At 39.1% G+C, this 27769-nt stretch overlaps 2 protein-coding genes across 4 annotated transcripts in view; one reads left to right on the forward strand and one right to left on the reverse strand.

Moving 5' to 3' along the window:
- The window catches only part of LOC140477055 (RNA-binding protein 12-like), a 137703-nt gene that overhangs the window by 26404 nt on the left and 83530 nt on the right, over window positions 1-27769 (forward strand). The window contains exon 4 of one of the 3 annotated variants that reach the window (XR_011960644.1): window positions 7171-8663. The exons of the other annotated variants lie outside the window; for them this stretch is intronic. The gene's annotated coding sequence lies outside the window, so the exon portion shown is untranslated. Of the gene's footprint in view, window positions 1-7170; window positions 8664-27769 lie in introns of those variants that run through there. 3 annotated transcript variants of the gene reach the window in all.
- The window catches only part of cibar1 (CBY1 interacting BAR domain containing 1), a 65528-nt gene continuing 37761 nt past the window's right edge, over window positions 3-27769 (reverse strand). Inside the window, exons 7-9 of the mRNA XM_072570247.1 lie at window positions 19683-19796; window positions 9305-9424; window positions 3-1041 (exon numbers count right to left, since the gene is read on the reverse strand). Of these exons, the coding sequence (XP_072426348.1) occupies window positions 922-1041; window positions 9305-9424; window positions 19683-19796 (354 nt within the window). The 3' untranslated portion in view covers window positions 3-921. The remainder of the gene's footprint in view (window positions 1042-9304; window positions 9425-19682; window positions 19797-27769) is intronic.

Here is a 27769-nt window from a genome sequence, read left to right on the forward strand (position 1 = left end):
GTTAAGTTACTAAAGTAGTGATTGAACGTTACAGCACAGGCAGGAAAGAGGCTGAGACGATACCCAAATCAGCTATGATCTTATTGAATGATGAGGGGCTCAAAGGGCTAAGTGACCTCCCTGAGCTCCTAAATCCTATATTCCAGTGGCAGATTGCCACTTTGAATTGAATCAAAATCTATTTTTGTTTTGCTTGTTTTGATAAAAAAGTGTCAAACCATTAGGTAGTTGGAAAAACAAGTGGTCCACAAACTCCTGTCAAGGAAGGGAAATCTTTTAGGGAATTTTTATCCAATTTGGTCTTTACACCAGTACTTGGAGATGTAGTTTACTTTTAACTGCACTTTATAATAAGCCATTCATTCAGCTTTCTAGACCTGCATTAAAGAATATCACCTTCGCAGAATAATTAGAGGTAAAATTGATAACATTAATGATGCTTATGTCCTGGAAACAAATTTTAAATGATGGTGACTGCAATTTCCCACCCATTTGATTTAATAAAAAAAGCAATGTGCTTACTTTCATCATCAATAGATATAGAAAACATGTTTGTGTGTACTACATGTACAATCAAATTTTGTACAGTTAAAAGTTGCCAGTACCTTTGCTATGCACGATGCATATCAGCTTTAGAAATGTACATATTTGCACATTGTGCATTATGAACATTAATTATGTTGCACAACCTGATGAACTTTCACACAGTGTGCTTACAGAAACAGCTCTCTGTAAAAGTAAAAATGACAACTGTCCACAAATTTTGGCATACATACGAAAATTAAGTATTTGGCAGTGTAAAATGCATAAAACTAGTTTCTTGCAAGGCTGGACAGGTTTACATTAATGAATATTATAAATGTATCATACACAGAAATAAGTCTAGTTATTAAACTAATTTGTGCAGCAGTATTATAATTCTCAGTCTTCTTCCTCCTCATCATCCTCCTCCTCATCCTCCTCTTCCTCCTCTTCTTCCTCCTCCTCCTCTTCCTCATTATCATCCTCTTTCATCTTTTTTTTGCATAATGTACTGTGGTGCTGTACCAAAAACAAATAATCAGACCAAGAATAAGGTTAAATGTTACTGATTGATTGTATCACAATTCCATGTGGCTATTTATAATTCCCTCATGAAGGAAGGCAGGTATTACTAGCTCCAAAATATTAATCTAACATAAGTAAAAACTTGAACAGAACCAAATACTACATTTTAGAAAGTATAACATGCTAGAACGTTAAAGAGTCGATACAGAGTTCATGCAAATTTTCTGGATGTACTCAACAATCACAGACTTCTGAAGTAAACATGACCTATACATTTCAGTAAACATCTAAGAACATTTTCTGATCAGCAGAAAGATAAAATATGTAGTTAAAATGAATATAACTCCTTACAGGTAGAGAATGTTTGTTTTGTCATCACAAGCAATACTTCCTGAACATGTGATTCAAACGTAAATTGCTAAAATGGTAAGTTTTCCTGGTGAAAGTTTTTAGAAGCTGTCCAACTAAAAGACCCAGACTTGATGTTGGGTTCTCACGTGCAATTTGAGTTGGATTTATTAGATTTACTGAGACAATGTAATGTTACCACTGCTTCAGATGATGCTATTTTAATATTACATGGCACTGAATTTGGACTTCTTTTCTATTTTTATGACTCACTTAGTTGCTCATTAGATAATTTCATTGAGAAAGCAATTGAGCCCAATTTATATTTTAAAAGGGTTGGGAATATTATACACAGCATCGTGACTTTACAAATGGTACCATATGAGATTCTTAAACTATGCAGAAGCATTTAAAATGGGTGAATCTGAAGAAATGCTGGTGCAATGATGATTCGGAATATTTGATTTCTGAAGTGAAAGAACAGCTTTAAGTTGGAATTATATTTTTATTGTATTAAAATGGCAAAGATGTGATTTTTAGTTCTATTTTAGATTTTTGAGAGTTGTTATGGGGTCTTTAATTCTAAAGGTGAACAGTTTAGTACGTTAGGGAAAAGGGGAGGAGAGGAAACAAAAACCTATTGCCTACCAGCAGGCATCCAGTAACAAAATCCAAACAACCTGGAAGAAGACAAGAAGCTTGTAGGTGGTAAAGAAGTCAAGTGGCTTAGTCAGTAAAAGAAAAGCTCCAGAAACATGGCTGTTGAAGTCTCTGACAGGAAGACATCTTAAAAGCCACAGTAAGTAGATTTAGAAATAAAACAAGTGTGATTCCAATGCGTTGCTAACCTGATATGTCACCTCTTCTATACTGTTAAAACCACAAGTTATCTTGGGGTAGTGACGTGAAAAAAATTCTGGGATTTGCATATTAATTAATCAAAATCTGCATCTCCATTCTAACTGATTTAACAGCTATCTTAGGTTTGTTCAATATATGTGCATCAGTTGTCTGACTCTTTGGTCTTTAACTTATAAATTCTGTATCTGATGTTCCTTGTCTCACTAGCATCTGAAGGAGCAAGCTCTGAAAGCTTGTGTTTTCAAATAACCTGTTCAAATATAACTTGTGTTGTATGATTTTTGACTTTGTCCAACCCAATCTAACACTGGCAGCTCCACATCATGGAAATCATAAGAGGTGGGTTCATGTGAGGAAGGGGGTTGTGGGGTGGGTAGCAAGAGATCCAACAGTGGCCTAAGCAATGTCCTGTACAGCCACAACATGACCTCCCAACTCCTGTACTCAATACTCTGACCAATAAAAGAAAGCATACCAAATGCCACCTTCATTATCCTATCTATCTGTGACTCCACTTTCAAGGAGCTATGAACCTGCACTCCAAGGTCTCTCTGTTCAGCAACACTCCCTAGGACCTTACCATTGAGTGTAGAAGTCCTGTTAAGATTTGCTTTCCCAAAATGCAGCATCTCACATTTATTTAAATTAAACTCCATCTGCCACTTCTCAGCCCATTAGCCCATCTGGTCAAGATCCCGTTGTAATTTGAGGTAACCTTCTTTGCTTTCCACTACTTCTCCAATTTTAGTGTCATCAGCAAAATGGCTAACTATACTACTTATTACAATGAAACTGTTTCCCTTTTTAAGGAACAAGAGAAAATTACACAGTACTCTAGACATGGTCTCTCAATTATTCTACAGTTGAAACAATACTTCTCTACATATATACTTTCTCCCCATCACAATTAGGGCCAAAGTTCCCTTCACCATCCTAATTACTTGTTCTATCTGCATGCAATTATGACTCGAGTAAGGAAACCTAGATACCTATGTACTGTATCATTCTGTAGTCTCTCTCCATTTAAATAACACTCCGTCTCCTTTGGCAACCAGAATAGTAAAGCAATCTCTCATTTTTCTACATTATGCTCCACCTACAAACAATTGCCTACTTACTTCAATATATGTCCCTTTGCAGACTATTTGTATTCTCATCAGAACTTGCTCTGTCTTTGTACTGTCAGCAAATCTGTCTACATATACAGGCTCCTTCACCCTTAATACAGATTATAAATACATGAGGCTCAGCACTGATTTCTGCAGCACTTCACTGACATTTTGCCAATTTAGAGAAACTAGAAAAAAATACACTTATTTACTGTTTAACTAGTCCTGTATCCATATTAATAGATCAACTTAACACAACAACTCGTATAAAACCGAAAGAACTGATGCTGTGCATCAGAAACAAAAACAGAAGTTGCTGGAAAAGCTCAGCAGGCCTAGTAGCATCTGGGAAGAGAAATCAAAATTAATGTTTTGAGTCCGATGACCTTTCCTCAGAATACTCAACAACTCTTACCTTGTTCAGTAGTCTTTTATGTAGCACTTTATTGAATTTTTTTTTGGAAATTCAAATACCACTGCAAGCAGACCTGGGTTTTAGATTACCCACTGAACTTACTTCTTCCTATCTTGACTGATATTTTTTTTTCTCTATCAAATATCTTCCCACTTATATTTGTGATTTCGTCTGGAGCTTTGTCAATTTCATAATTTCCAGTTTGCAGGCTCCAGCCAACTCCTCTTCACCATGGAGGTACAATACCTTGATACATCCACCTCCATCAGGATAATCTGAAGGTAGTCAGCTTCTTCCTTTAAAGACCTGAACAGTCTTCATGCACCACCTCTTGTGCATAGCTAAGCTCATTCTCACTTGGAACAAGTTCTCCTTTAAATTATTTTACTTTCACCAAGTCAAAGGTGTGAGTATGAATATCTACATGTGTCCTACTTATGATTATTTCTCTGTGGGATACATGTAACACTCCTTGTTCCAGTCCTAAACTGATTCCTCTTCCCCCCCCCCCCCCCCACAAGTCTTTCTCCGGGGAATTACTCAGAATAAACTGGTTTATACTTTAATCTGAGACTTTACAATCCTGGAGGTATTTTACCAGAGATAAGAATCAATGACTCTGGGACACAGACATTCAACTCATCACTAAACTTGAAAAATCCGTGTCACAGGAAAGTGGTGAGCCAATTGCCTGATAAGGAACAATCTTTGGAGACTAACCCTAAATAGCAGTTATTTAAAAAATGTAAACTTGCTAAGGGATTAGCCAATGATTAACTGAAAAGCATCAGAGATTAGTAACAAAAGCAAGGATTGCTGGGAATCACAGCGAATCAGCCAGGCAGAAGACAGCAAGCTAATGTTGAGTCTAGATGACTCTTCATTAGAGATAAATAACTGTCAGAGAATAAGAGGACACTAAAGTTAAGGGGAGTACCTTTTTAGATTAAATAATTTTAAAAGTTAGCAAGAAAGACTAATTAGTTTTCAATTTAAATCATGGCAGGTGAGGCCAGCCAGGTGGTATGTATCATGGATCTGACTGGCATCTGAGATGGCCGAGTGTATGGAAAGTGCTCCCAACTGCGGAAACTTGAGCTCTGGGTTTTGGAGAAGTGGTCATACCGCAGATCAAGGGGATTGTGGAAAAAAATGGAATGAGTGACTACCAGGCAGTCAAAAGAGGATCCTGCTCACGAATCAGTTTTCCATTTTGGAAGCTGATGAGGGTGATGGTTCTTCAAGGGAGTGCGCACAGAGCCAAGCTCTCGCTTCACAAGCGATCTGGTTGTAAAAGAGGAGATGGAGGAGGAGTGACAGTAATAGGGTCAACTAATGAGAACAGACAAGTGTTTCTGTAGCCTCAGATGTGACTCTAGAATGGTGCGTTGCCTCGCTGATAGTAGGATCAGGAAAATCACTGAGCAGCTGCAGGGTGTCCTTAACAGGAAGGGTGATAAGACCGAGGTTATAGTACACATTTTGGTACCAATAACATTAGTAGAATAAGGGATGCATTAAGAATTCATTAAGTGAGGCAGCAGATTTAAAAAACAGGACCTTAAAAGTTGTAATCTCTGGATTGCTCTCAGTGCCAAGTGCTACCAAGTACAGATATGGCAGATGAATGCATGGCTCAGGAGTTGGTGCAGGAGAGAGGATTTTACATGCCTGAATTACTAGGGCTGGTTCGGAGAAAAGTCAGGCCACTACAAATGAGACGGTCTGCTTTTGAACCAGATGGGACCAATATCTTTGTGGTAGAGTTTAGTAGTGTTGGGAGAAGTCTAAAGTTAGGAGTTAAGTTATCTTGAGAATGTGACTTGAAAGAAGTTCTGATATTTACATATTAATGAATTGAAACCTGCAACCCACTCTAAGTGATTGAAGACTTAACAGCAATCTTGGTTTGTTCAATACATCGTATCAATTGTATGACACTTTGATCTTTTACCATAAATTCAGTGTCCTGTGATCCTGCCCCACTAGCTACCTGACAAAGGAACAGCGCTCTGAAAGTTTGTTCTTCCAAATAAACTTGTTGGACTATAATGTGGTGTTCTGTGATTTTTAACTGTGTCCACCCCAGTCCAACATCAGCACCTCCACATTAAAATTAGCCATGGCAGGGGACAATACATTCATTCAAAAATAAAATAGTTTATCAAGGTAGTAAGGCAAGGCTGGATGGCCTCTACTTGAATGCTAGTTGATTGACATGTAGAAATGTGATGTTGCTGCCATTACAGATTTGTGGTTGAAAGAGGAACAGGAGTAGCAACTCAACTTTCCAAGGTAAAGGGATCTTCAGGCAGGACACCAGAAGGGGTAAAAGAGAAAGGTGTATCGCATTTTTAGTTAAGGAGTCAGTTGCTGTAGTAAGAGGGGATGATATCTTGAAAGGGTCATCAAATGAAGTTTTTATGGGTAGAGTTTAGGAATAGAAAGAGGGAGTCACACTTTTATGAATGTATTTTAGGTCGCCAAATAGTCAGTGGGCAGTTGATGAAAATAAACATAGACAATTCACTAAGGTATGCAAAAATAATCTGGTAATTATGTTGGGGAATTCAACTTCCCCTTCATAGTATTAAGGGTTTACAGGGGGGGCAAATTTCTTCAGGAGGGTTTTCTTTAAATATCGACATGGAGATGATCCAACAAGGAAATGTGTCATGGTAGACCTAATTGTGGGAATAAATCCGGACAGTTATTAAATGGGACAGTGTTCTAAGTATGTTACAGAAAAGGGAAAAGATAATCTGCAGATCACTCTTATAGGGTAAAAGGGAGGAGGTTCAGAGGAGATTTAAGGAAATTTGTTTTCACCCAGAGAGTGGTGGGAATTCTGGAATGCACCACCTAGGAGAGTATTTGAGGTAGGTAACTTCACAATATTTAAAAAGTATTTGGATTAGCACCTGGAATGTCACAACATTCAAGGTTATTGACCTACTACTAAGTGTGACTTCTGTAGAGTCAGCGTAGTGTTTTGTAGTACAGATTTGTTGGGTTGAAAAGTTTCTTTTGGACTCTGATTTATTGATTGTTTCCTCTGAAACACCCTGTCCATTATTCTGTCACTCCTAACACATTGACACATGCAATTACAGTAGGTATAACACTTGCCTTTTCACCTTCTTGCTCTTCACCGTCAGAGGCCCCAGTTACACCACCTGGGTGAAGCAGTGGTTTACTTGCACTTTAAGTACAATCTTCTTTATTTGCTGCTTACAATGCACCTCTATATTGCAAGAATAAATACAGCCAGTAGGACCACTTTCGGAACCTCTGCTCTACTGGAAAAGTAACCCTGACATTCTGTTTACTCGTCATTTCAATATACAATATTGTTCTCATGCTAACATGTATGGTCTCTGCCTGTTGCAGTGTTCAAGCGAATACAAACTGGAAGAATACCACCTTATTTTCCACTTAAGCACTTTACAGCCTACAGGACTCAAGAACTCAACAACTTCAGAGCTGTTCTCCATTTTGTTTACATTCCCTCAGTGTTTTGTATGCTCCTAGAAAATGCTTACCTGTTTTCCATACTATTAACACGTATTTTGTATCAGTATTTCTCCTCTATCATTATAATTTCCTTTGCCTTTTTACTCTGTGGATATCTTCACCATCTGTTTGACTCATTCATCCTCCCCCTTTGTCAACAACATGCAACTATTAATTTCTAGCTTCATTCAGTTCTGAAGAGGTCATACCAGACTTGAGATGCTATCTTTGTTTCTCTCTCCACAAATGCTACCAAACCTGCTAGGTTTCTGTAGGACTTTCTGTTGTTTCAGATTTCCAGCACTTGCAGTTCTTTGTTTTTATCTGGGTTTCAGATTTTTTGGTGTTAAATTACATTTGATTACTTTAGCCATTTTGGAGGTGTTTTTAACAATATATGTATATTGCTAAACTTAAAAAAAAATCCCATATTCCATCTTGTCCTGTTCAACCTTATGAATGAAAGAAGCCTTTTTTTTGCTGTCACACGATATAGCACAGTAACTCTATTTCAGGAACCACCCATAAAGTAGTTACCAGATAATAATCAGCATTATCTCAATTGTGCTATAACTGAAGAATAAGTAACTAACAATTAGCAGTTAATATAATTAATAGAACTTGTATCCTTTATTAAGTGTTTGCTTCTAACAGTACTTTTAAATCCAAAGTGTGGAAAGTAAAGAAACAAAACCTGTTGAGAGCCTTATCAATAAGATGACTATTGGGTCTTAAAACCAGAGATTTAAGTCATTCATTTGTTCATTGTAATATGAACCAAACATTTTCAATGCTGCATTGTCTCCTTCGTTAAATTAAAGCCTTTACACGGTCAGATCCAATCAAATTGACTATTTCCACGTTATCAACAAATTGGATTTTAAGAACAAATTTTAATTAAAGGTGGGTGAATCCAAGAATAGTGTAGAACAAGAAACTTATGAAACCATTTTCTTGTGTCCTTTATTTGTCTCAAACAGTTACAGGGATTCCTCGCCTTGGATCGGGTACTGGCTCTCACACAACCTTTTTTTTTTGGGAGTCATCTTAACCTTGGGCTCTGTAAGCATGAGTGTTTTTTTTAATTTTGGAACAGATATCTGTTTTCAAATCTGATTCATGGTAGCATCATAGCTAGGCATGTTTTACATTGGGCATGGAAACATTTCCTGTCAACAACCTAGACTCCAGATTCACCCCAGTTTAAAATATGTTCTCTATTTTTGGTAACCATAGCTTTTTGTGTCTATTGTTAGTTAATCAGTCTTTAACTATTAAATAGTGTATTTTGCTTAATCAATCAGTTCAGAATGAGATACTACCATTGTGCCACAAGATTCTTAAAATGTAATGTTTGTTCTCTTTAGTTAATAAACTTTGATATTATTCATTAATTCAGTGTCCTTGTGTTACCTAATCGTTATATCTCAGTTCAAAGATTTTAGATTCAACAGATTGTTTGAGATTAGATTACAGTGTGGAAATAGGCCCTTCGGCCCTACAAGTCCACACCGACCCTCCGAAGAGCAATTCACCAAGACCCATTCCCCTACATTTACCCCTTCACCTAACACTACGGGCAATTTTGCATAGCCAATTCACCTAACCTGCATATTTTTGAACTGTGGGAGGAAACCCAGGCAGACACTGGGAGAATGTGCAAACTCCACACAGACAGTTGCCCGAGGCGGGAATTGAACCCGGATCTCTGGCACTGTGAGGCAGCAGTGCTAACCACTGAGCCACCGTGCTGCCCACAAGGGGTTATTCCATTGGTTCTTCACCTTATTAAAAACAAACAAACAATCTACATTATCTAAACAAGCCTTTTAATACTTTAATATATATTGTTTCTTCTTTACCCAACCTGATTATTAGTGTTCTTTTGAGGATCTAACAAATTATCAAACCAAGGTAATTGGAGATTATTGATATTAATCACATGATATTATTCACATGTAAAGCAAACACTCCACCATTTGAGCTAACTCCCAAGGCTCACCCCTCTTACCTTAGAAGATCCTGACATACGTAGAGCTGGATCTATTCCATTCATAGTATTCATAGAATTTGCAGATACTATGCTCAGACGAGGCTGGCTGTCTTGTAAATGAAGTGTGTTCCTGAAAATCTATAAAGCAAATGAACTCATCGACTAACAGCCTTTTGAAAAAAAACATATAGATAACATTGGTACATCGTTAAAGTCACATTCTAATGTTTACAAAAAGGCTAGTGATTATGAACATACTTCACACAAATAATGTGTCAGTGGTGTATTAGTAAGGGGAAACAAAGTAGTAAATGGATTATCCTTCAAATATATTAAAATCAAATAAGATAGATGATGTGTCGAGGCAAGGAGGATATAATTGGCACTCAAGGGCAAGTTGAAGGTGTTGCCTAAGGAGACTCACCTGCAACAGAGGGTTTTTGATTAGATTACCTAGATTTCCTACAATGTGGAAAGAGGCCCTTCAGCCCAACAAGTTCACACCAACCCTCCGAAGAGTAATGCACCCAGACCCATTTCTCTCTGACGAATGCACCTAACACTATGGGCAATTGAGCATAGCTAATTCACCTGCCCGGCACATCTTTGGACGTAGGAGGAAATCTACGCAGTCACTGGGAGAGTGTGCAAACTCCACACAGTCACCTGAGGCTGGAATTGAATCTGGTGCTGAGGCTACTGAGCCACTGTGCTGCCCTATGGAACAAGTCAATTTTTGTGTACATGTTGCCAGTCAAGCTTTATCCTGGACAGGGAGAAGCTTTTTGAGTGTTACCGAAGCTCACTCATCAGGAAAATTGGAAATATTTCATCATACTCTGCCTTGTACATGGTAGACAATGAGTTATTTGCTGTAGTCACAGTATTCATATGAATAAGCCAATTCAGTTTCTAATAAATGGTAAGCCTCAAGATGTTCATAGTGTGTGACTCAGTAATGGTGTGCCATCAAATGTCAAGAAGCTACATTGCCTGTAGCTTCTATGTTACTTGGCATTTGTCAGCCCAAGTCTAAGTCTTTCTATACTTGGACAGAGATTACTCCAGAATCTGAGGAGTTGTGAATTTTGCTGAACATTATACAATCATCAGTGAACAGCAGGAAGATCTTGATGTATAGCTGTAGATGGTTGGGCAGAGGACTCTACTCTGTAGAACCCCTGCACAGTTGTCCTGAAGCAGAGATTGGCCTTTAATGACCACAATCATTTTTTTGTGCCAAGTCTCAGATGAGAGAACATTAAGACCGGGATGAGGAGGAACTTTTTTTCTTTCCGAGAGGTGATGAATCTGTGAAAATCTGCCACAGAGGGGTGTCAAGACTGGTTTGTTAAGTATGTTCAAGGCTGAGATAGACCGATTTCTAATCACTGAGGACATCTCGGGCATAGATAAAGCAGAAAAGTGGAGTTTAGGATTACCAGATCATCCACAATCTTATTAAATGGCAGAGCAGACTAAATAGGCCACATTGCTTATTTCTGCACCCATGTCTTATGGGAATTAAATAAAAAGTAGGGATGTTATGCTTCAACTATATGTTGAAGTGAGACCATAGCTGGATATGTTGGAGTTAGTTCAGACTAATATCTGGAATGGAGGAAAGGATCAACAGTTTAAGCTTGCATCTCAAAGATGACTTGATTAAAACATAAAAGATCCTGAGGGGGGCATGAAAGAGTGGATACAGAAAGGATGTTTCCTCTAGTGGGAGAATCTAGAACTAGGGGATACTCATTAAAATAAGGGGTCACTCATTTAAGACAGAGATAGAGTTTTGAGTCTTTGAAACTCACTTCCTCAAAAGGTGGCAGAGGCAGAATCTTTGAATATGTTTAAAGCAGAGGCTGAATGATTCTTGATAAGCAAAGGGGTGAAAGGTTATCGGGTAGACAGGAATGTGGTTTGGAGTTTAAAATCAGCCTAGATCTTATTGAAAAGCAGAGCAGGTTCAACTGTCTGAATGGCCTACTCCTGTTCCTTATTCATATGCTCATATAAACTTTCAAGGACATAATTGAGAAATAATAATTAATAATAGAAAACAAGAAAATGCCAGTGACCTTAAACCAGGAAATTCAATTTTTCTTATTAGTATAGGATGTGATAAAAGCATTCCAAAAATAGCAAAAATTGAAGAGGCAACCAAAGGCAAAGAACTTAAACCATTCACAATCACTAGAGTAAAAGTACATACGAATCAGCACATCTAAGCACTTAACCTCAATCTACTCCATTTGCCACATCTCTGCCAACTCATTTAACCTATCAATATCTTTTTGTAATCTTTATGTCCTGTTCTCAACATTGCTACTGATCTTTCTGTCATCAGTAAATTTGGCAACTGTACCTGTGTACCTTCATTTAAGTCATTTACATAAATTGCAAATGAGGTCCCATACCTATCCCTGTGGCATCTTGCCAACCTGAAAAGACTCTTATTTATACACATACTCACTCCTATTAACCAGCCGAACTTATATACATGTCAATGTGCTATTTTCTACACAATGAGGTTTTATTTTCAGCAATAATCTTTGATGTCGCACCTTACTAAGAGCCTTCTGGAAATCGAAGTTCAGCACATCCACATGTTCCTTTTTCTCCATAGCATATGTTACCTTCTCAAAGACTCCAATAGGTTGGTCAAACATGATTTTTGGATGATTTTACCAAAATTATGTTGACTCTGCCTGATTTTGTTGAACTTATCTAAGTGCCATCTTATTTCTTTAATAATCACTAACATTTTTCAATACTTTCCTGCTTTCAGTCTCCCCTTTTTGAATAAAGAGTTACATTTGTAATCTTTCACTCTAATGGTACCATCCCCAAATAAAGAGTTTTGAAAAATTAAAACCAACGCATCAACTATCTCACTAACCACCTCTCTTTTGATCCTTGGATGAAAACCATTGCGATACAGATATTTGTTAGCTTGCAGCTTCAACAACTTACTCACTTCCTGAAGTATTGAGACAACTTAAGTACTAAAAGCTGACACATCCTGGAGCTTAAGCCCTGTACCAAGAGTCTTAAAAGAAGTAATTGCAGAGATAGTTGATGTGTTGTTGTAATATTCCCTTTGTTTTGCACTGATCCCAGTGAATATGAACCAGATTCATGTGGCTCATATGCAATAAGGCCTGGAAAACAGGAGATCTTATTGAAACATTAGTTAGGTGATACAGCAGTTAGTACTGCTGCCTCAGCGACATGATCCTGGGTTCAATTTTAGCCTTAAGCAACTGTCTATGTGGAGTTTGCATGTTCTCCTTCTGTCATGCTTGAGTTTCCACAAGGTACATTCTGATTTCCTCCCACAGTCAATAAACGTGCAGGTTAGGTGGATTAGCTATGATGAAAACCCCTTTTGGGATAGTGGGTCTGGGAGGATGCTCTTCAGAGGGTTGGTGCAGACTCAATAGGTTGAATGGCCTCTTTCTGCACTGTAGGGATTCTATAACACATCAAGTTCTTTGGTGGGGGGGGCGCAAAGACATGATAGCTATAGTTGTAGATGACACCAAAATAAGTCAGAAAAAATGTGAAAAAGATAGTACATAAGTGTTCAAAAGAGATTCACCAGGCTGACTTCTTAAATAACATGGTTTACTGTCAAGCACAGATAAACAGGTTAGACCTTTATTCTAAGAGGGCTAGATGGACTGGATGCAGGGATGATAGTTTCCCTGGCTGGGGTAGTTCTAGACAAAGGTTAATAAGGAGGAGTAAATGAGGGTACGATAGTAAGCTACCTCACTGTATAAAAACTAATAAGAATTTTTAGAGGTACTTAAAAAGGAAATAAAGGAAGCATTTGAGAGTGTGGAGTTAATAATAGTAGGTAAAAACAAGGACTGCAGATGCTGAAAACCAGATTCTAGATTAGAGTGGTGCTGGAAAAGCACAGCAGTTCAGGCAGCATCTAAGGAGCAGGAAAATCGACTAATTGGGGGCTTTTGCCTGAAACGTCGATTTTCCTGCTCCTTGGACACTGCCTGAACTGCTGTGCGTTAATAATAGGGCATGAGGAAATAGTGGATGAAGTGAATAAACATCCTAAATTCTGACTTCACTATGGAGTATAAAAAAAAATTCCAGTAATAGCTATAAAATAGCAAGTAGAAGGGCAAAGTAAGGTAGCAAAATTACAATCACAAGGGAAGAGGTACTAAGCAAACTGATGGAGCTGCAGGATGAGAGATTTCTAGGTCCAGATGGATTTCATCCTGCGATCTTACAAGACATTGATAATGAGGTAGTAGACATGCTGCTAATTTTTCAAAATTCTCTTAGATTCAACAAAGTTCCCCTGAGACTGGAATATAACAAAAAGCAGTTAGACAAAAAAACAAAACTAACTACTAGATTTAAAAATTGGAGAAAGGCTAATTTTGATGGTATTAGGTAAGAACTTTCAAAAGCTAATTGGGGGCAGATGTTTTCAGGTAAAGGGACGGCTGATAAATGGGAAGCCTTCAGAAATGAGATAACGAGAATCCAGAGAAAGTATATTCCTGTTAGGGTGAAAGGAAAGGCTGGTAGGTATAGGGAATGCTGGATGACTAAAATAATTGAGGGTTTGGTTAAGAAAAAAGGAAGCATATGTAAGGTATAGACAGCAGAGATTGAATGAATCCTTAGAAGAGTATAAAGGCAGTAGGAGTATACTTAAGAGGGAAATCAGGAGGGCAAAAAGGGGACATGAGATAGATTTGGCAAATAGAATTAAGGAGAATCCAAAGGGTTTTTACAAATACGTTAAGGACAAAAGGATAACTAGGGGGAGAATAGGGCCCCTCAAAGATCAATAAAGCGGCCTTTGTGTGGAGCTGCAGAAAATGGGGGAGATAAGAAACGAGTATTTTGCATCAGTATTTACTGTGGAAATGGAGGTAAAGCCCAAGATCAATACGCTTTAAATTAACAAACAGAGCAGGCTTGAGGAAGGATCACTGGACCTGAAACTGATTTCCCTTCACAAATGCGGCCAGACCTGCTGAGCTTTTCCAGAACTTCTGTATTTGTGTCTGATTTACAGCATCTGCAGTTCTTTTGGTTGTTATTAAGTGCAGCAGGCTTGATTGGTTTTGTGCATGGGAAATCATGTCTCACAAACTTGATGGAGATTTTTGAAAAAGTAACAAAGAAGATTGATGAGGGCAGAGCAGTAGATATGATTTATATGAACTTTAGTAAAGCGTTCAACAAGGTTCCCCATGGGGGACTGGTCAGCAAGGTTAGATCTCACGGAATACAGGGAGAACTAGCCATTTGGATACAGAACTTGCTCAAAGGTAGAAGACAGAGAGTGGTAGTGGAGGGTTGTTTTTCGGACTGGAGGCCTGTGACCAGTGGAGTGCCACAAGGATCGGTGCTGGGTCCTCTACGTTTTGTCATTTACATAAATGATTTTGATGCGAACATAAGAGGTACAGTTAGTAAGTTTTCAGATGACACCAAAATTGGAGGTGTAGTGGAGAGTGAAGAAGGTTACCTCAGATTACAACAGGATCTTGACCAGATGGGCCAATGGGCTGAGCAGTGGCAGATGCAGTTTAATTCCGATAAATGCGAAGTGCTGCATTTTGGGAAAGCAAATCTTAGCAAGACTTATACACTTAATGGTAAGGTCCTAGAGAGTGTTGCTGAACAAAAAGACCTTGGAGTGCCGGTTCATAGCTCCTTGAAAGTGGAGTTGCAGGTAGATCGGATAGTGAAGGTGGCGTTTGGTATGCTTTCTTTTATTGGTCAGAGTATTGAATACAGGGTTGGGATGTCATGTTGCGGCTGTACAGGACATAGGTTAGGCCACTGTTGGAATATTGCGTGCAATTCTGGTTTCCTTCCTATCGGAAAGATGGTGTGAAACTTTAAAGGCTTCAGAAAAGATTTACAAGGATGCTGCCAGGGTTGAAGGATTTGAACTATGGGTAGAGGCTTAGCAGGCTGGCGCTGTTTTCCCTGGAGCATTAGAGGCTGAGGGGTGACCTTATAGAGGTTCACAAAATTATGAGGGGCATGGATTGGATAAATAAACAAAGACTTTTCTCTGGGGTGCGGGGAGTCCAGAACTAGAGGGCATTAGTTTAGGGTGAGAGGGCATAGATATAAAAGAGACCTAAGGGGCAACTCTTTCACACAGAGGGTGGTACGTGTATGGAATGAGCTGCCAGAGGAAGTGGTGGAGGCTGGTACAACTGCAACATTTAAAAGGCATTTGGATGGGTATATTAATAGGAAGGGTTGGGAGGGATATGGGCCGGATGCTGGCAGGTGGGACTAGATTGGGTTGAGATAGCTGGTCGGCATGGACAGGTTGGACCGAAGGCTCTGTTTCCATGCTGTACATCTATGACTCTATAACTACATGGTAGATAGTTTGACAGCTGTCATAGGAAATGTGTTAAAGTAAATCATTAAAGAAATTACAGCTACACATTTAGAAAAAAACTCAAGGTAATTGGGAAGGGTCAACATAGTTGTGTTAAATTACGTTCATTCAATGTATTCAACTTCATTGGGGGGGGCTCTTGTGGTGCAGTGGTAGTGTTCCTATCCATGGACTGGGAGGCCCATGTTCAAGTCATTACCTACTATCGAGGTATTTAATAACATCTCTGAACAGGTTGATTAGAAAAATAGGTTAATTTAAAAAAACATTGCATTTCTTTGAAGGAGTAACAAGAGCAGTGGACAAAAGGAAGCCTGTAGACCTAGTATACTGTACATAATGAGTTACCACAACAAAGGTTATTGTGAAATTAACAGCTCAATGTGTAGGAACTTGGCTGGCTGGCACAAAACATACATTAGGAATAAATGGGTATTTGATTAGCAAGATGTGATTTTGGAGTCCCACAGGGTTCTGTCCTGGGATCTCACCCTTTACTTAGATGAGGGGAACAAAGGCATGATAGCTATATTTGCAGAAGACTGGCAGAAAGGTCAGAAGGTAGGTTTTGAAGAAAACGGCGTAGAGGAATAGGAGTGTTCAAAAGAGATTCAAGTTGATTCCTGTAATGAAGTGGGTGACTTATCAAGCACAGATAAACTAGTTAGAGACTTTTATTCATTACAGCCTAGAAGAATGAACGGTGACTGAAACATACAAGATTCAGAGGTTAAAAATCACATTATCAGGTTATAGTCCAACAGGTTTAATTGGAAGCACATTAGCTTTCGGAGCGCCACTCCTTCATCAGATGGTTGTGGATGTACAATTGTAAGACACAGAATTTATAGCAAAAGTTTACAGTATGATGTAACTGAAATTATACATTGAAAAATACCTTGATTGTTTGTTGAGTCTCTCATCTGTTAGAATGACCATGATAGTTTCACTACTTTCATATGAAAATCACAAAACTCTTTCTAAAAGTTACATTCTCAGGTGAAGTGTAACAATTGGTGTCAGCCAGATAAGATGTTAAGATGTTGAAGGTGTTAGCCCCCTGTGTGCTGCTGTCTGTGCCATAATGTTTAGACTGAGTCTAATCTTAAAAAGTGAGTTAACTCAGAATCTTACATGGATTCATGCAGTTTTTGAGCAAAGTACAATGTAACTCTGCAAGTACAAATTCGCCCCACAAATGTATATGTATATATCTGCATGTGGGTTTGTGTGTCTGTCTGTCTGGGATGGGGGGGTTGTGGGTGTCAAAGAGAGTGCATGTGTGTGTAAGTGTAAAGTGTCTAAGTCTGTGAGAGGATGCATGTGGGAGTGTGTGTGTCTGTAAGAGTGTGGGATCTCTCTCTCTCTCACTCACACACACACACACACACACACACACACACACACACACACACACACACACACACACTTACAGACTTAGATACTTTACACTCACACACACATATACACTCCCTCTCATACTCACAACCCCTCACCCCAGTCAGACACACAAAAACCCACATGCACAGATGTATTGTGCTATAAATTCTGTGTCTTACAATTGTGTACCTGATGAAGGAGCCGTGCTCCGAAAGCTAGTGTGGTTCCAATTAAATATGTTTATGGGGCGAATTTGTACTTGCAGAGTTATATTGTACTTTGCTCAAAAACTGCATGAATCCATGTAAGAGTCTGAGTTAACTCACTTTTTAAGATTAGACTCAGTCTAAACATTATGGCACAGACAGCAGCACACAGGGGGCTAACACCTTCAACATCTTAACATCTTATCTGGCTGACACCAATTGTTACAGTTAACCTGAGAATGTCACTTTTAAAAGGAGTTTTGTGATTTTCATATGAAAGAAGTGAAACTATCATGGTCATTCTAACAGATGAGAGACTCAACAAACAATCAAGGTATTTTTCAATGTATAATTTCAGTTACAGCATACTGTAAACTTCTGCTATAAATTCTGTGTCTTACAATTGTGTACTTCACAACCACCTGATGAAGGAGCCGTGCTCCGAAAGCTAGTGTGCTTCCAATTAAACCTGTTGGACTATAACCTGGTGTTGTGTGATTTTTAACTCTGTCCACCCCAGTCCAACACTGGCATCTCCAAATCAAGATTCAGAGCAGCATTGACAGGGTAGATTTTGGGGTATCTTGAACTAGGGAGTATAATAACAAATTAAGGGGAAATGAATTTAAAACTGAGAACTGAAGGAATTTCTTCACCCACAAGGTACTGCATGTCCAGAATTCTCTATACCAAGGATTTGTAGAAACTAAATCACTTAAAATATTTAAAAAGGAGATAGACAGATTTTTGAAATATCGAGCAGTAGAGAGCTATGATGAGCTGTTACAAAAGAGGAGTTGTGGTCTGGGGCAGATCAGCCATGTTTGATGGCAAGGTTGAAGTGCCAAATAGCCTGCTCTTGCTTCTATTTTAAAGACATAAGATATTTGAAGATGGATACAGATAAATTGCCTGAGACAGTTAGGGATGGCAGATGGAGAATAATGTGGAAAAAATGTGAATTTCATTTTGGCAGGAAGAATAGAAACAAAGCAGACGATCACTTAACCAGAAAATGACTGCAGAATTCTGAAGTGCAAAGGGATTTAGGTATTCAAGTGCATGAATCATAAAATGTTTGTATGCAGGTACAGCATGTAATCATGAAGGCTAATGTGATATAGTCTTTACTATGAGTTGAAATGAACATAAAAGTAAGGATTTATACAGGGAATTGGTAAGACCACATTTCAAACCCTGTATGCAGTTTTAATCTCCTTATTTAAAGGAAGGATGCACCTATACTCATGTGTAGGTTAGGTGCATTAGTTAGGGATAAATGTCGAGTAATAGGATAGGGGAATGGATCTGCAGGGTTACTCTTCGAAAGGTCAGTGTGAACTTGTTGGGCCAAATGGCCTGTTTCCAAGCTGTAGGGATTCTAACTATAAAGTGTAAGTACACTACAGATGGTTCACAGGTTTACTAACTTGATACCTGGACTGAATGGGTTGTTTTGCAAAGGCAGATTGACAGACTGGCCCTGTTTCCTCTGCACTTTCGAAGAATGTGAGATGACTTAACTGACCTGTATAAGATAAAAACAATGACTGCAGATGCTGAAAATCAAATACTGGATTAGTGGTGCTGGAAGAGCACAGCAGTTCAGGCAGCATCCAGCGAGCAGCGAAATCAACGTTTCGGGCAAAAGCCCTTCATCAGGAATAATTTTATTCCTGATGAAGGGCTTTTGCCCGAAACGTTGATTTCGCTGCTCGCTGGATGCTGCCTGAACTGCTGTGACCTGTATAAGATCTTGAATGGTCTTGCCAAGATTGATGTGAAAAGAATATTTCCTCTTATGGGTGAGTCCAGAACTAGGACAGGCAATGTTTAAAAACTAGGAGTTGCCCTGTCAGGACAGACGAGGAGAAATGTCTTCTCTTTGAAGGTTGTGTGACTTTCAAACTCTACCTTAGAAGGCAAGGTGAGACAGGATCATTGAGTAGATTAAGAAAAAGGTAGATAGATTCTTATTAGGCAGAAGAATCAAAGGACTGTCAAGGTAAATGGAAATGGGGTATTCAAAACACAGCTAGACTAACCATGAACTTAATGATTGGTAGAACAGGTTCAAGAGATATCTGCTCCTAATTCATATGATCATATTAAGCTTAACTGAGTCAGAACCCTCTGAAGTCCCCAACTTCAAGAGGTTTTCTGGAGGATTATATATGGTGGGGAAATGTGCAACAAAAGTTTCAACGTTCCACACAATTTGCACAGGTTCAGTGGATCAGGAATTCAACACAGTCCTGGTGAGCAATTCCAGTCTATGCTGCTCCAATAACTCTCTGGTCATTGAGATATAAAGGCCAGTATTATTAAAAGTAAAAGCATATGTTGAATATTGTTTTCACAAGAGCCTTAAAAATCTTAAAATACAACTTACCTCCATATCTGCCTCTTCATCGATATTCTGTATATGCTGATACGCTTTGCTATAAACCTCTAAAGCTTTTGCATGGAAGGCCATTTGAATTGTGATGAAGTCCCCAAAAATTTTCTATTTGAAGTAAATAATAAAGAATTTGATGTATTAATTCATCAATAGAAAGTATTGTGTAGTACTTCAAATCATTGTTAGAAATGTTAAAGTATCCCTGCATTGTAAAATAGCATTCAATTACATCTGAATCAAGTTGCAAAATACCATTATGCATTTTATAAAATGAATAGTAAACAAGATTAAATTTATATTAAACAAAATTCATATATGCGGAGTTCATTTCCTAGCTATATAGTGTCCTAAATAGCATGTGATACATTTCTGTTCTCTTATGCCCAGGCACATTTCTTCATAAATCAGTTTCCACTACATATCTACATCCCCACAGTTAAGACATAATGCTGCATGTAATTTTGCATAGAAAAAAAATCACTCTCTTGGCACCATGTACATTCCATCAATTCTCCAGGGACAGATAGTGTGCTGGACAGTTAGTTACCCGCATGGTCCTTGCATTGTTCTTCAATATCACTGAAGAACTCCACACAGGTAATGGTCACAGTGTAGCCCGAGCTCAGAAAACCAACATAAGTCTATGCATAGTCAGTGAAGAAAGATTTCCCTGAGAATTTGGATTTGAACCTGTCCAACCCTTTCTTTGAGAGCAAGATCCATGAAATCAACATAACCTAACCACTTGTTCAACAAAATGCTGGCAATTCAAAAGTGGAATCAACAATTCCGCAAATAGCACCTTTACCATTAACTCTGGAGTGAAAAATACTCCTCAGCATTCTAAAGTACAACCCAAATGAACCATTGAAAATCTTCCAATATAAAACAGAACCTTTTTTATATTATTTGATCATAAGCAAGTGACACACTCATCCTACCTAGACCAGAAGTTATTACCTGTTCCTAACTGTCCTAGAAAATATGGCTGTGAGCTGCTTTAGAGCCTTTGTCTTGAGTTAGGGGTAATTTATTAGTTTGGATAGAAGATTATCTAACCAACAGAAAGCTGAGAGTTGGATAAATGGGTCTTTTCCTGGTTGGCAAGATATAGCTTGTGGGGTGTCATTTGGCTTGGAACTTGGGTCCCAACTACTGACAACCTATATTAATGACTTGGATGTGGATATTCAAAGTACTATAGCCAAATTTGCAGGGGACACTAAAATAAGTGGGAAAGTAAGTTACAAAGAAAAAATGGAACTAGATTAATTTAGGACATGGATGAGTTGGACCTATGGCTCTGTTTCCATTCTATACAACTCTAAGACTCTATATATAAAAAAAAAGTTACGAATGGATATGGATAGGTTAGATGAAAAAAACCAACACTTAGCAAACATAGCTTAATGATAAGTGTGAGGTTATTCATTTTGGTCAGAGGAATAAAAAGATAACTTTGGGAGAGAATCTTCAGAGTGCTTCAATACAGAAGAATCTGGATGGCCTCATGCCAAATCATAGCAATCTAGTGGGCAGGTACAGCAAGAAATAAAAAAAGCAAATGGAATTTTAGCATTTATTGCCAAAAGAAGGAAGTGTTGCACTGTACAAGTGAGATCATACCTGGAAAACAATTTTACACCTTTACTTGAGGACGAATGGGTTCATTAGATTGATTCAGAGATGAGAGGTTTGTTTCATGAAGACAGATTGAACATTTTAGACAAATACTCTCGAGTTCAGAAGAATGAGGGAAGATCAAATTGAGGTACATAAAATGTTCAAGGAAATTGACAAAGTACACTTAGAAAAATGGTAAAAACAAGGACTGCAGATGCTGGAAACCAGAGTCTAGTTTAGAGTGGTGCTGGGAAAGCACAGCAGGTCAGGCAGAATCTGAGGAGCAGGAAAATCGACGTTTCGGGCAAAAGCTCTTCATCAGGCCTAGAGGCAGGGTGCCTGCAGAGTGGAGAGATAAATGAGAGGGGGAGGGGGAGGGGGTGGGGGTGGGGAGAAAGTAGCATAGAGTACAATAGGTGAATGGGGGTGGGGATGGAGGTGAAAGGAGCCTTCCACATCCTTCAAAGTTTCACCTGCACATCCACCAATATCATTTATTGTATCCGTTGCTCCCGATGCGGTCTCCTCTACATTGGGGAGCCTGCACGCCTCCTAGCAGAGCGCTTTAGGGAACATCTCCGGGACACCCGCATCAATCAACCCCACCGCTCTGTGGCCCAACATTTCAACTCCTCCTCCCACTCTGCCGAGGACATGTAGGTCCTGGGCTCTTCCACCGCTGCTCCCTCACCACCTGACGCCTGGAGGAAGGACGCCTCAACTTCCGCCTTGGAACGCTTCAACCCCATGGCATCAATGTGGATTTCACCAGTTTCCTCATTTCCCCTTGCCCCACCTCACCCCAGGTCCAACCTTCCAGCTCAGCACCGCCCTCATGACCTGTCCTACCTGCCTATCTTCCTTTCCACCTATCCACTCTACCCTCGTCTCTGACCTACCACCTCCATCCCCACCCCCATTCACCTACTGTATACTACTTTCTCCCCACCCCCACACCCCTCTCATTTATCTCTCTACTGTGCAGGCACCCTGCCTCTATTCCTGATGAAGGGCTTTTGCCTGAAACGTCGATTTTCCTGCTCCTCGGATGCTGTCTGACCTGCTGTGCTTTTCCAGCACCACTCTAACTTAGAAAGATGGTGCCTGACGAGGCAACTTAGAATGAGATCATAGTTTTAGGTTAACGGATAGCAAATTGAAAACAGAGATGAGAAATTTATTTTCAAGGAGAGTCACGAATCTATCAGTTAGTACCATAAACACCGGGACACTGAGTAAATTTAAGCAGTAGATAGATTTTCAATTAGTCATGAGTTGAATGATTATGGAGAACTGGCAGGAATTGTGGAGTTAGGGCCAAGATGAGAACAACCATGATCATATTTAATAGCAGAGTAGGTTCAAGGAGCTGAGTTGATTCCTGGTCCTAGTTCTTACATAAAGATGATCCAAAGAGCTGAATGTCAAATGTGAAGTGAGAGCATTCGGCTTGACGTCAAGTCAGCATTTGACTGAATATAGTATTAAGGATTCTGGCAAAACTGGAGTCAGTGAGTATTGGGTTGGGGTTGGGGTTTGGGGGGGGTAGAAGCTCTCCACAAGTCAGCACATTGGAAGATGTCTGTGGTTGTTGGAGATCAGTTTCTTAGCCCTAGGACATCTCTGCAGAAGTTCCTCAGTCATAGGAAAAAAACATCTTCAGATGCTTCATCAATCACCTTCCTTCCATCAGAAGGTCAGAAGTGAGGATGCTGATGATTGCACTTTAATGAACCACAGTGGTCCTTAGCATGTAGGGACATCAGCAGTCCTGTTTGGGAGAGTGTTTCAGGATATTGACAACAATATTGTTCCTAATCAGGATGGTGCATACATGAAAAGGAACTTTAAGATGGTGGTGTTCCTATGCATCTGATATTCTTATAGCTGCACTCATTCAGGCAAGGATGAGTATTCTATCACACTCCTGCATAGGAAGCAGGAGCAGGAGTAGGCCATAATTCAATAAGATCATGGCGTCAGCTCCACTTCCCCGCCCTCCCACTATAACCCTTAATTTCTTCATTTTTCACAAAAATCTTAGCTTTAAAAGAATTTACGTGGAAGCCTCAATTACTTTACCGGGCAGGGGCTTCCATAGATTTACAACCCTCTGGGTGAAGAATTGCCTTTTCAATTCAGTCCTAAATCTGCTCCCTCTAATTTTGAGGCTATGCCCTCTTGTCCCAATTTCATCAGTCAGTGGCACCTCCTGACTGGTGCCCTGTAGATTGTGAAGAGGAACTAGGGATACAGGAGATGAGGTAATTCACCACAGAATTTCTAGCCACTGACCTGCTCTTGTACTAGGAACAGCATCTATCATTTGAGGTGACTAAACATTCGAAAGCTCACATAAGGTCTTAGTATTCTTCATTAAGGTACTGTCTCCCTCAGATACCCCAAATACTATTCTGTCCTCAAGTCTCTATTTGGCACAGTTATTTGTGGATTTTCAATTAATGTTGTCCCTTGTACATTCATTCGGTTGTCAAGAGTTGATCTTCATGTCTTCTCCACACAACATCATCTCTTGTCTGTACGGTGTAGGAGACCAATCCTTTCTGTGCTACAATGAAACTGGTAGCCACTGAGCGCCAGTGGTGTAACTCCTCACTAACACTTATTCACCTTCTTGAAAATGCAACATCTGGTGTTGTTCTCTCATTGAGAAAGGTGATCTTGCTGTTTCCTGTCAAAAAGTATTTTGTAATGAGTAGTTTCAGCAAATAAAATGCCATGTGTAATCGATGCTTTACCAAGAGTAGTGTCAGAGAAATCAGAGGAGTTGAGTGGGTTGTGTTCTAATACGTTAACAAAAATTAGTTCAATCTTTTGGATAGTGATCCATGTCCTCGAATTGTCCTTCAGGAATGTTGCACCATCAGAACAAATATTTGTGATTGTGTGATAAACAGCTGAATAGATATGTCAAGTTTCATTCAGCTTTGTATACTCTGTAAACTCTTGTGATATAACCAAATAGTCAGATAATCAAACCCCGCCAAGATCTCTTCCAAGGTTGCAAATGATTTTCTCTGAAGATGCTACATTTATAATGACAACTTCAGGACATTTAGTATGTGCACTAACCACTATGAAAAACACTTTCCCCTCAAAAGGTCGAGCATAGTTAATGTGGATTCTTTGTCATGGTATTTCTGGTCATTCCCATGGGTGTAATAGCACTAATGGAGGTAAGTTGCAAACTCTTGCACAAGCTACAAAGGTTCCCACCTTCTCAATTTCACAGTCATGCCCTGGCAACCAAAAATAGCTCCTACCGATCTCCTTCATTCAGACAGTGCCGCAGTGACTTTTGCACAGATGATTTAACATACAGCTACACAGTATGATGATCATCACTCCCCATGGGAGATGTCCTGTATGTATGGATAATTTTAGCTTCCTATGGCTTCAGTTCTGGAGTAGCTGTTTTGTGATCTTGCCTGGAAGTAGTTTGTCCTTCACTTTTATTAGTAGTGGTTCATTTCTGGTGTACTTCTGACCTTGTCCTGCCATTACCAGAGTGTTTGCTACTTGGAAAAAGTGAGGACATAGATGCTGGAGATCAGTCAAGTGTAAAATGCTGGAAAAGCAAAGTAGATCAGGCAGCATCCGAGGAACAGGAGAATCAACGTTTCAGGGAAGAGCCCTTCACCAGGAACTACTTATTCTCTACTTGTCTGAAGTAGAAAATGTTTACATACAGACTCTTTACAGTCAACTAATTTGGGAAAGGTAATCTAAAGAGTCCAGAAATATTCCTATGTAAGTTGGACTGATGATACTTAATTGTAGCTATGAGCTAAAGCAACAAGGCCCATCTCTGCATAAGGCTTGCTGTTACATAAGATATCTCTGTATGAAGTCCAATTATTATTGTGGTCTCTGGTCTATTAGTCTGGTAAATTCTTGGCCATACAGATATTGGTGAAATGCAAAAAAAATGATTTCAAGAGCTTTTTTCTCTATTTGCGCATTGTTCATTTTTGTTTTAACAATCCTGATGCAAATGTTATTGGCTTCTTGTCACCATTGAATGTTTTGTGAGAAATGACTACTTCCACTCCATAGGGTGATGCATCACATGCCACTTCCATTGCTAAAGGAGTTCTGACTTTAATAAAGCCTTGTGTTTCATATTGATCTACCCATTTCTAAATCTTTATTTTGGTGTAGTAACTTGTGCAACTGCTTGAGAATGGTTGCAAGGTTTGGAACTTAGTGACTGAGCAATCACAAAGTAATCATTGCCTCACCTGTAGCTTTTGCTTTTGAAGATGATAGGTCTAGTCCCTTTGCATCAATGACACAGCCTAAATATTCGATGGAAGATTTTTTTTTAAATTCACATTTGTCTTTGCTAATTCAGGTCTCTGCAGCTTGCATTTAAATTGTGCAGATGCTCTTTTTCATTTCCCCATGACTAAAATATTGTCTAGGTAACACTGGACTCTTTCCAATCAACTTAAAATCTGACTCATGGCACACTGAAATACTGCATGTGCAGACGTGATTTCAAATGGAAGTCTCTTCAATTTGAATAGTCCTTTATGTGTTACAATTGTCAAGTACTTCTATGACTTGTACTTAGTCAAGCCTAGTTTTACTGCTAAGCTGACCTCCAGCTAGGCCAGCACTTCTGTCATTGATTAAAAGTGAACATACTGCTTAGCACAAGATTAATAATGACCTTAATATCATTATAGATGTACAACGATCCATCTTTCTTCATCATTGATATGATTGACATATGAATCACTCATATTTGTGGGTTCAAGGACTTCAGTCTCGACCAGCATCTCTGATTCTGCTTCAGCATTTGGTATGATTGCATAAAACAGTGACCCGGCCTTGCACCATTTTGCTCAATTCTCATCCTTGATCCCCAGTGAAAACAATGCCATGTTTCTTTAGAATCTGTCATAGATCCGTCTCAGAACCGGACAGGCACATTACTTCAGATTACGGCAGTTGAGTTTTGATTTTTTCCAAACACGTTCTTCCCAATAAAGCTGGAAAGTTTCCTTTGACATTGTACAAGGACAAATCGTATGAATAGACATACATAATGATACAACCTTTTAAAGGAATCACTTTGCCTTTTTATGTTCTTAGAACAGGTATAAATTTAAGTGTTGCAGCACATTGTGACTCAGTTGCTTCTGATACACACTTACAGATATCAATGAAATCAGTGCTCCCTTATCCACTTCCATTCTTACTGGTTTGCCATTCAGTAAGGGAGTGGCCCAGGATCAGGTAATGTTGCCAGCAATAGCCACTATGTTTAATAACACCTCATGTTCAACTCAAGAGTTTGGGCTTTTCTCATACCCCTTTTGTAATGTATAGATTTTCTTCTGACTTATGTTTCTATATTTTTATTGCATATTGTTCATGTTTCTTTCTCAACTACATAGGTTCAATATGCTTTTCGCTACAGTTTCTGCAATTTGCAATCAGCAATTTGCTGCTCTGTGACCTATTTTTCCACACTGATAGGAGTTCGGAGTCTGCTTTGGTGTTCATCTCTCAGCCACCATTTTGTGAACTCTCATGCTCAAACTTACCTGTTGAGCTTCTTTGGCTGCCAGTTCCATTAAGACTATGTCCAGTGCTTTCCTTAGGACTAGGTTCCTTTGCGTCAGTAATCTCTTTTGGTTTGCTTCACGTCTTTAAACACTCCATGTCTGTTTCTGAAAGCATCATTTAAGTCATCTTTGCATATTTCTGCTAACTTGTTTAGAATTGTTACGAACTGATACTTTCACCATCATGCTGCTTGTGTGTGTATGAAATCTGAACCTTTCAATAATCACCAATGGTTTGGTGAAAAATAATTCTGCTAGCTTCTTACTTTTTTTCCATAAGCTTCAGAACCCAGTTTCTCTGGCTGTACCAGACGCCTCAGGAGGTTAAAAGAATCCCTCCCCACCAGTACTCAGGAACGTAGGGATGATAATATCTCTTTCAGTTTTGTTAGCTTGAACAAAGGAATCTGTGTGGGAGTTCCAGCTCCTTGAGTTATCATCATATGGTCCCTTGACACCAAAATTTTCCTCCTTTCTTTTATAAATGGGAATGGCCTGCTTAATATTATGTACCAAGAAAACATTTAAACAGGAAGAGATGAAGTGATAAAACAAGGTATCTCTGAGGCTGCCTAAGTTTATAACCCAGCTCAAGACATTTCCCTCTGGTGTAGGGAAATTGGTCCATCAGGGTGGAGCACGTAGCAAGATTTTTCTACACTGTTCACCTCTTCCCTGGATAAATTATTTTCTTCTCCTTTCCTCACTATCTACTTCAGTGCAGTAATGGTGTATTTTGATTTCTTTTTGTTTCATCGAAGCATCTCCAAGATCTGCAGTGAGAAACACAATTTTCTTTTTCCAAAATTTCAGCCTAGTTGAGTTTTCTTTCTGTTCTAAGTTCCAAGGAGGCCGAAA

The sequence above is a fragment of the Chiloscyllium punctatum genome, chromosome 5 (genome assembly GCF_047496795.1).
Source record: "Chiloscyllium punctatum isolate Juve2018m chromosome 5, sChiPun1.3, whole genome shotgun sequence".
NCBI classification, from domain to species: Eukaryota; Metazoa; Chordata; class Chondrichthyes; order Orectolobiformes; family Hemiscylliidae; genus Chiloscyllium; species Chiloscyllium punctatum.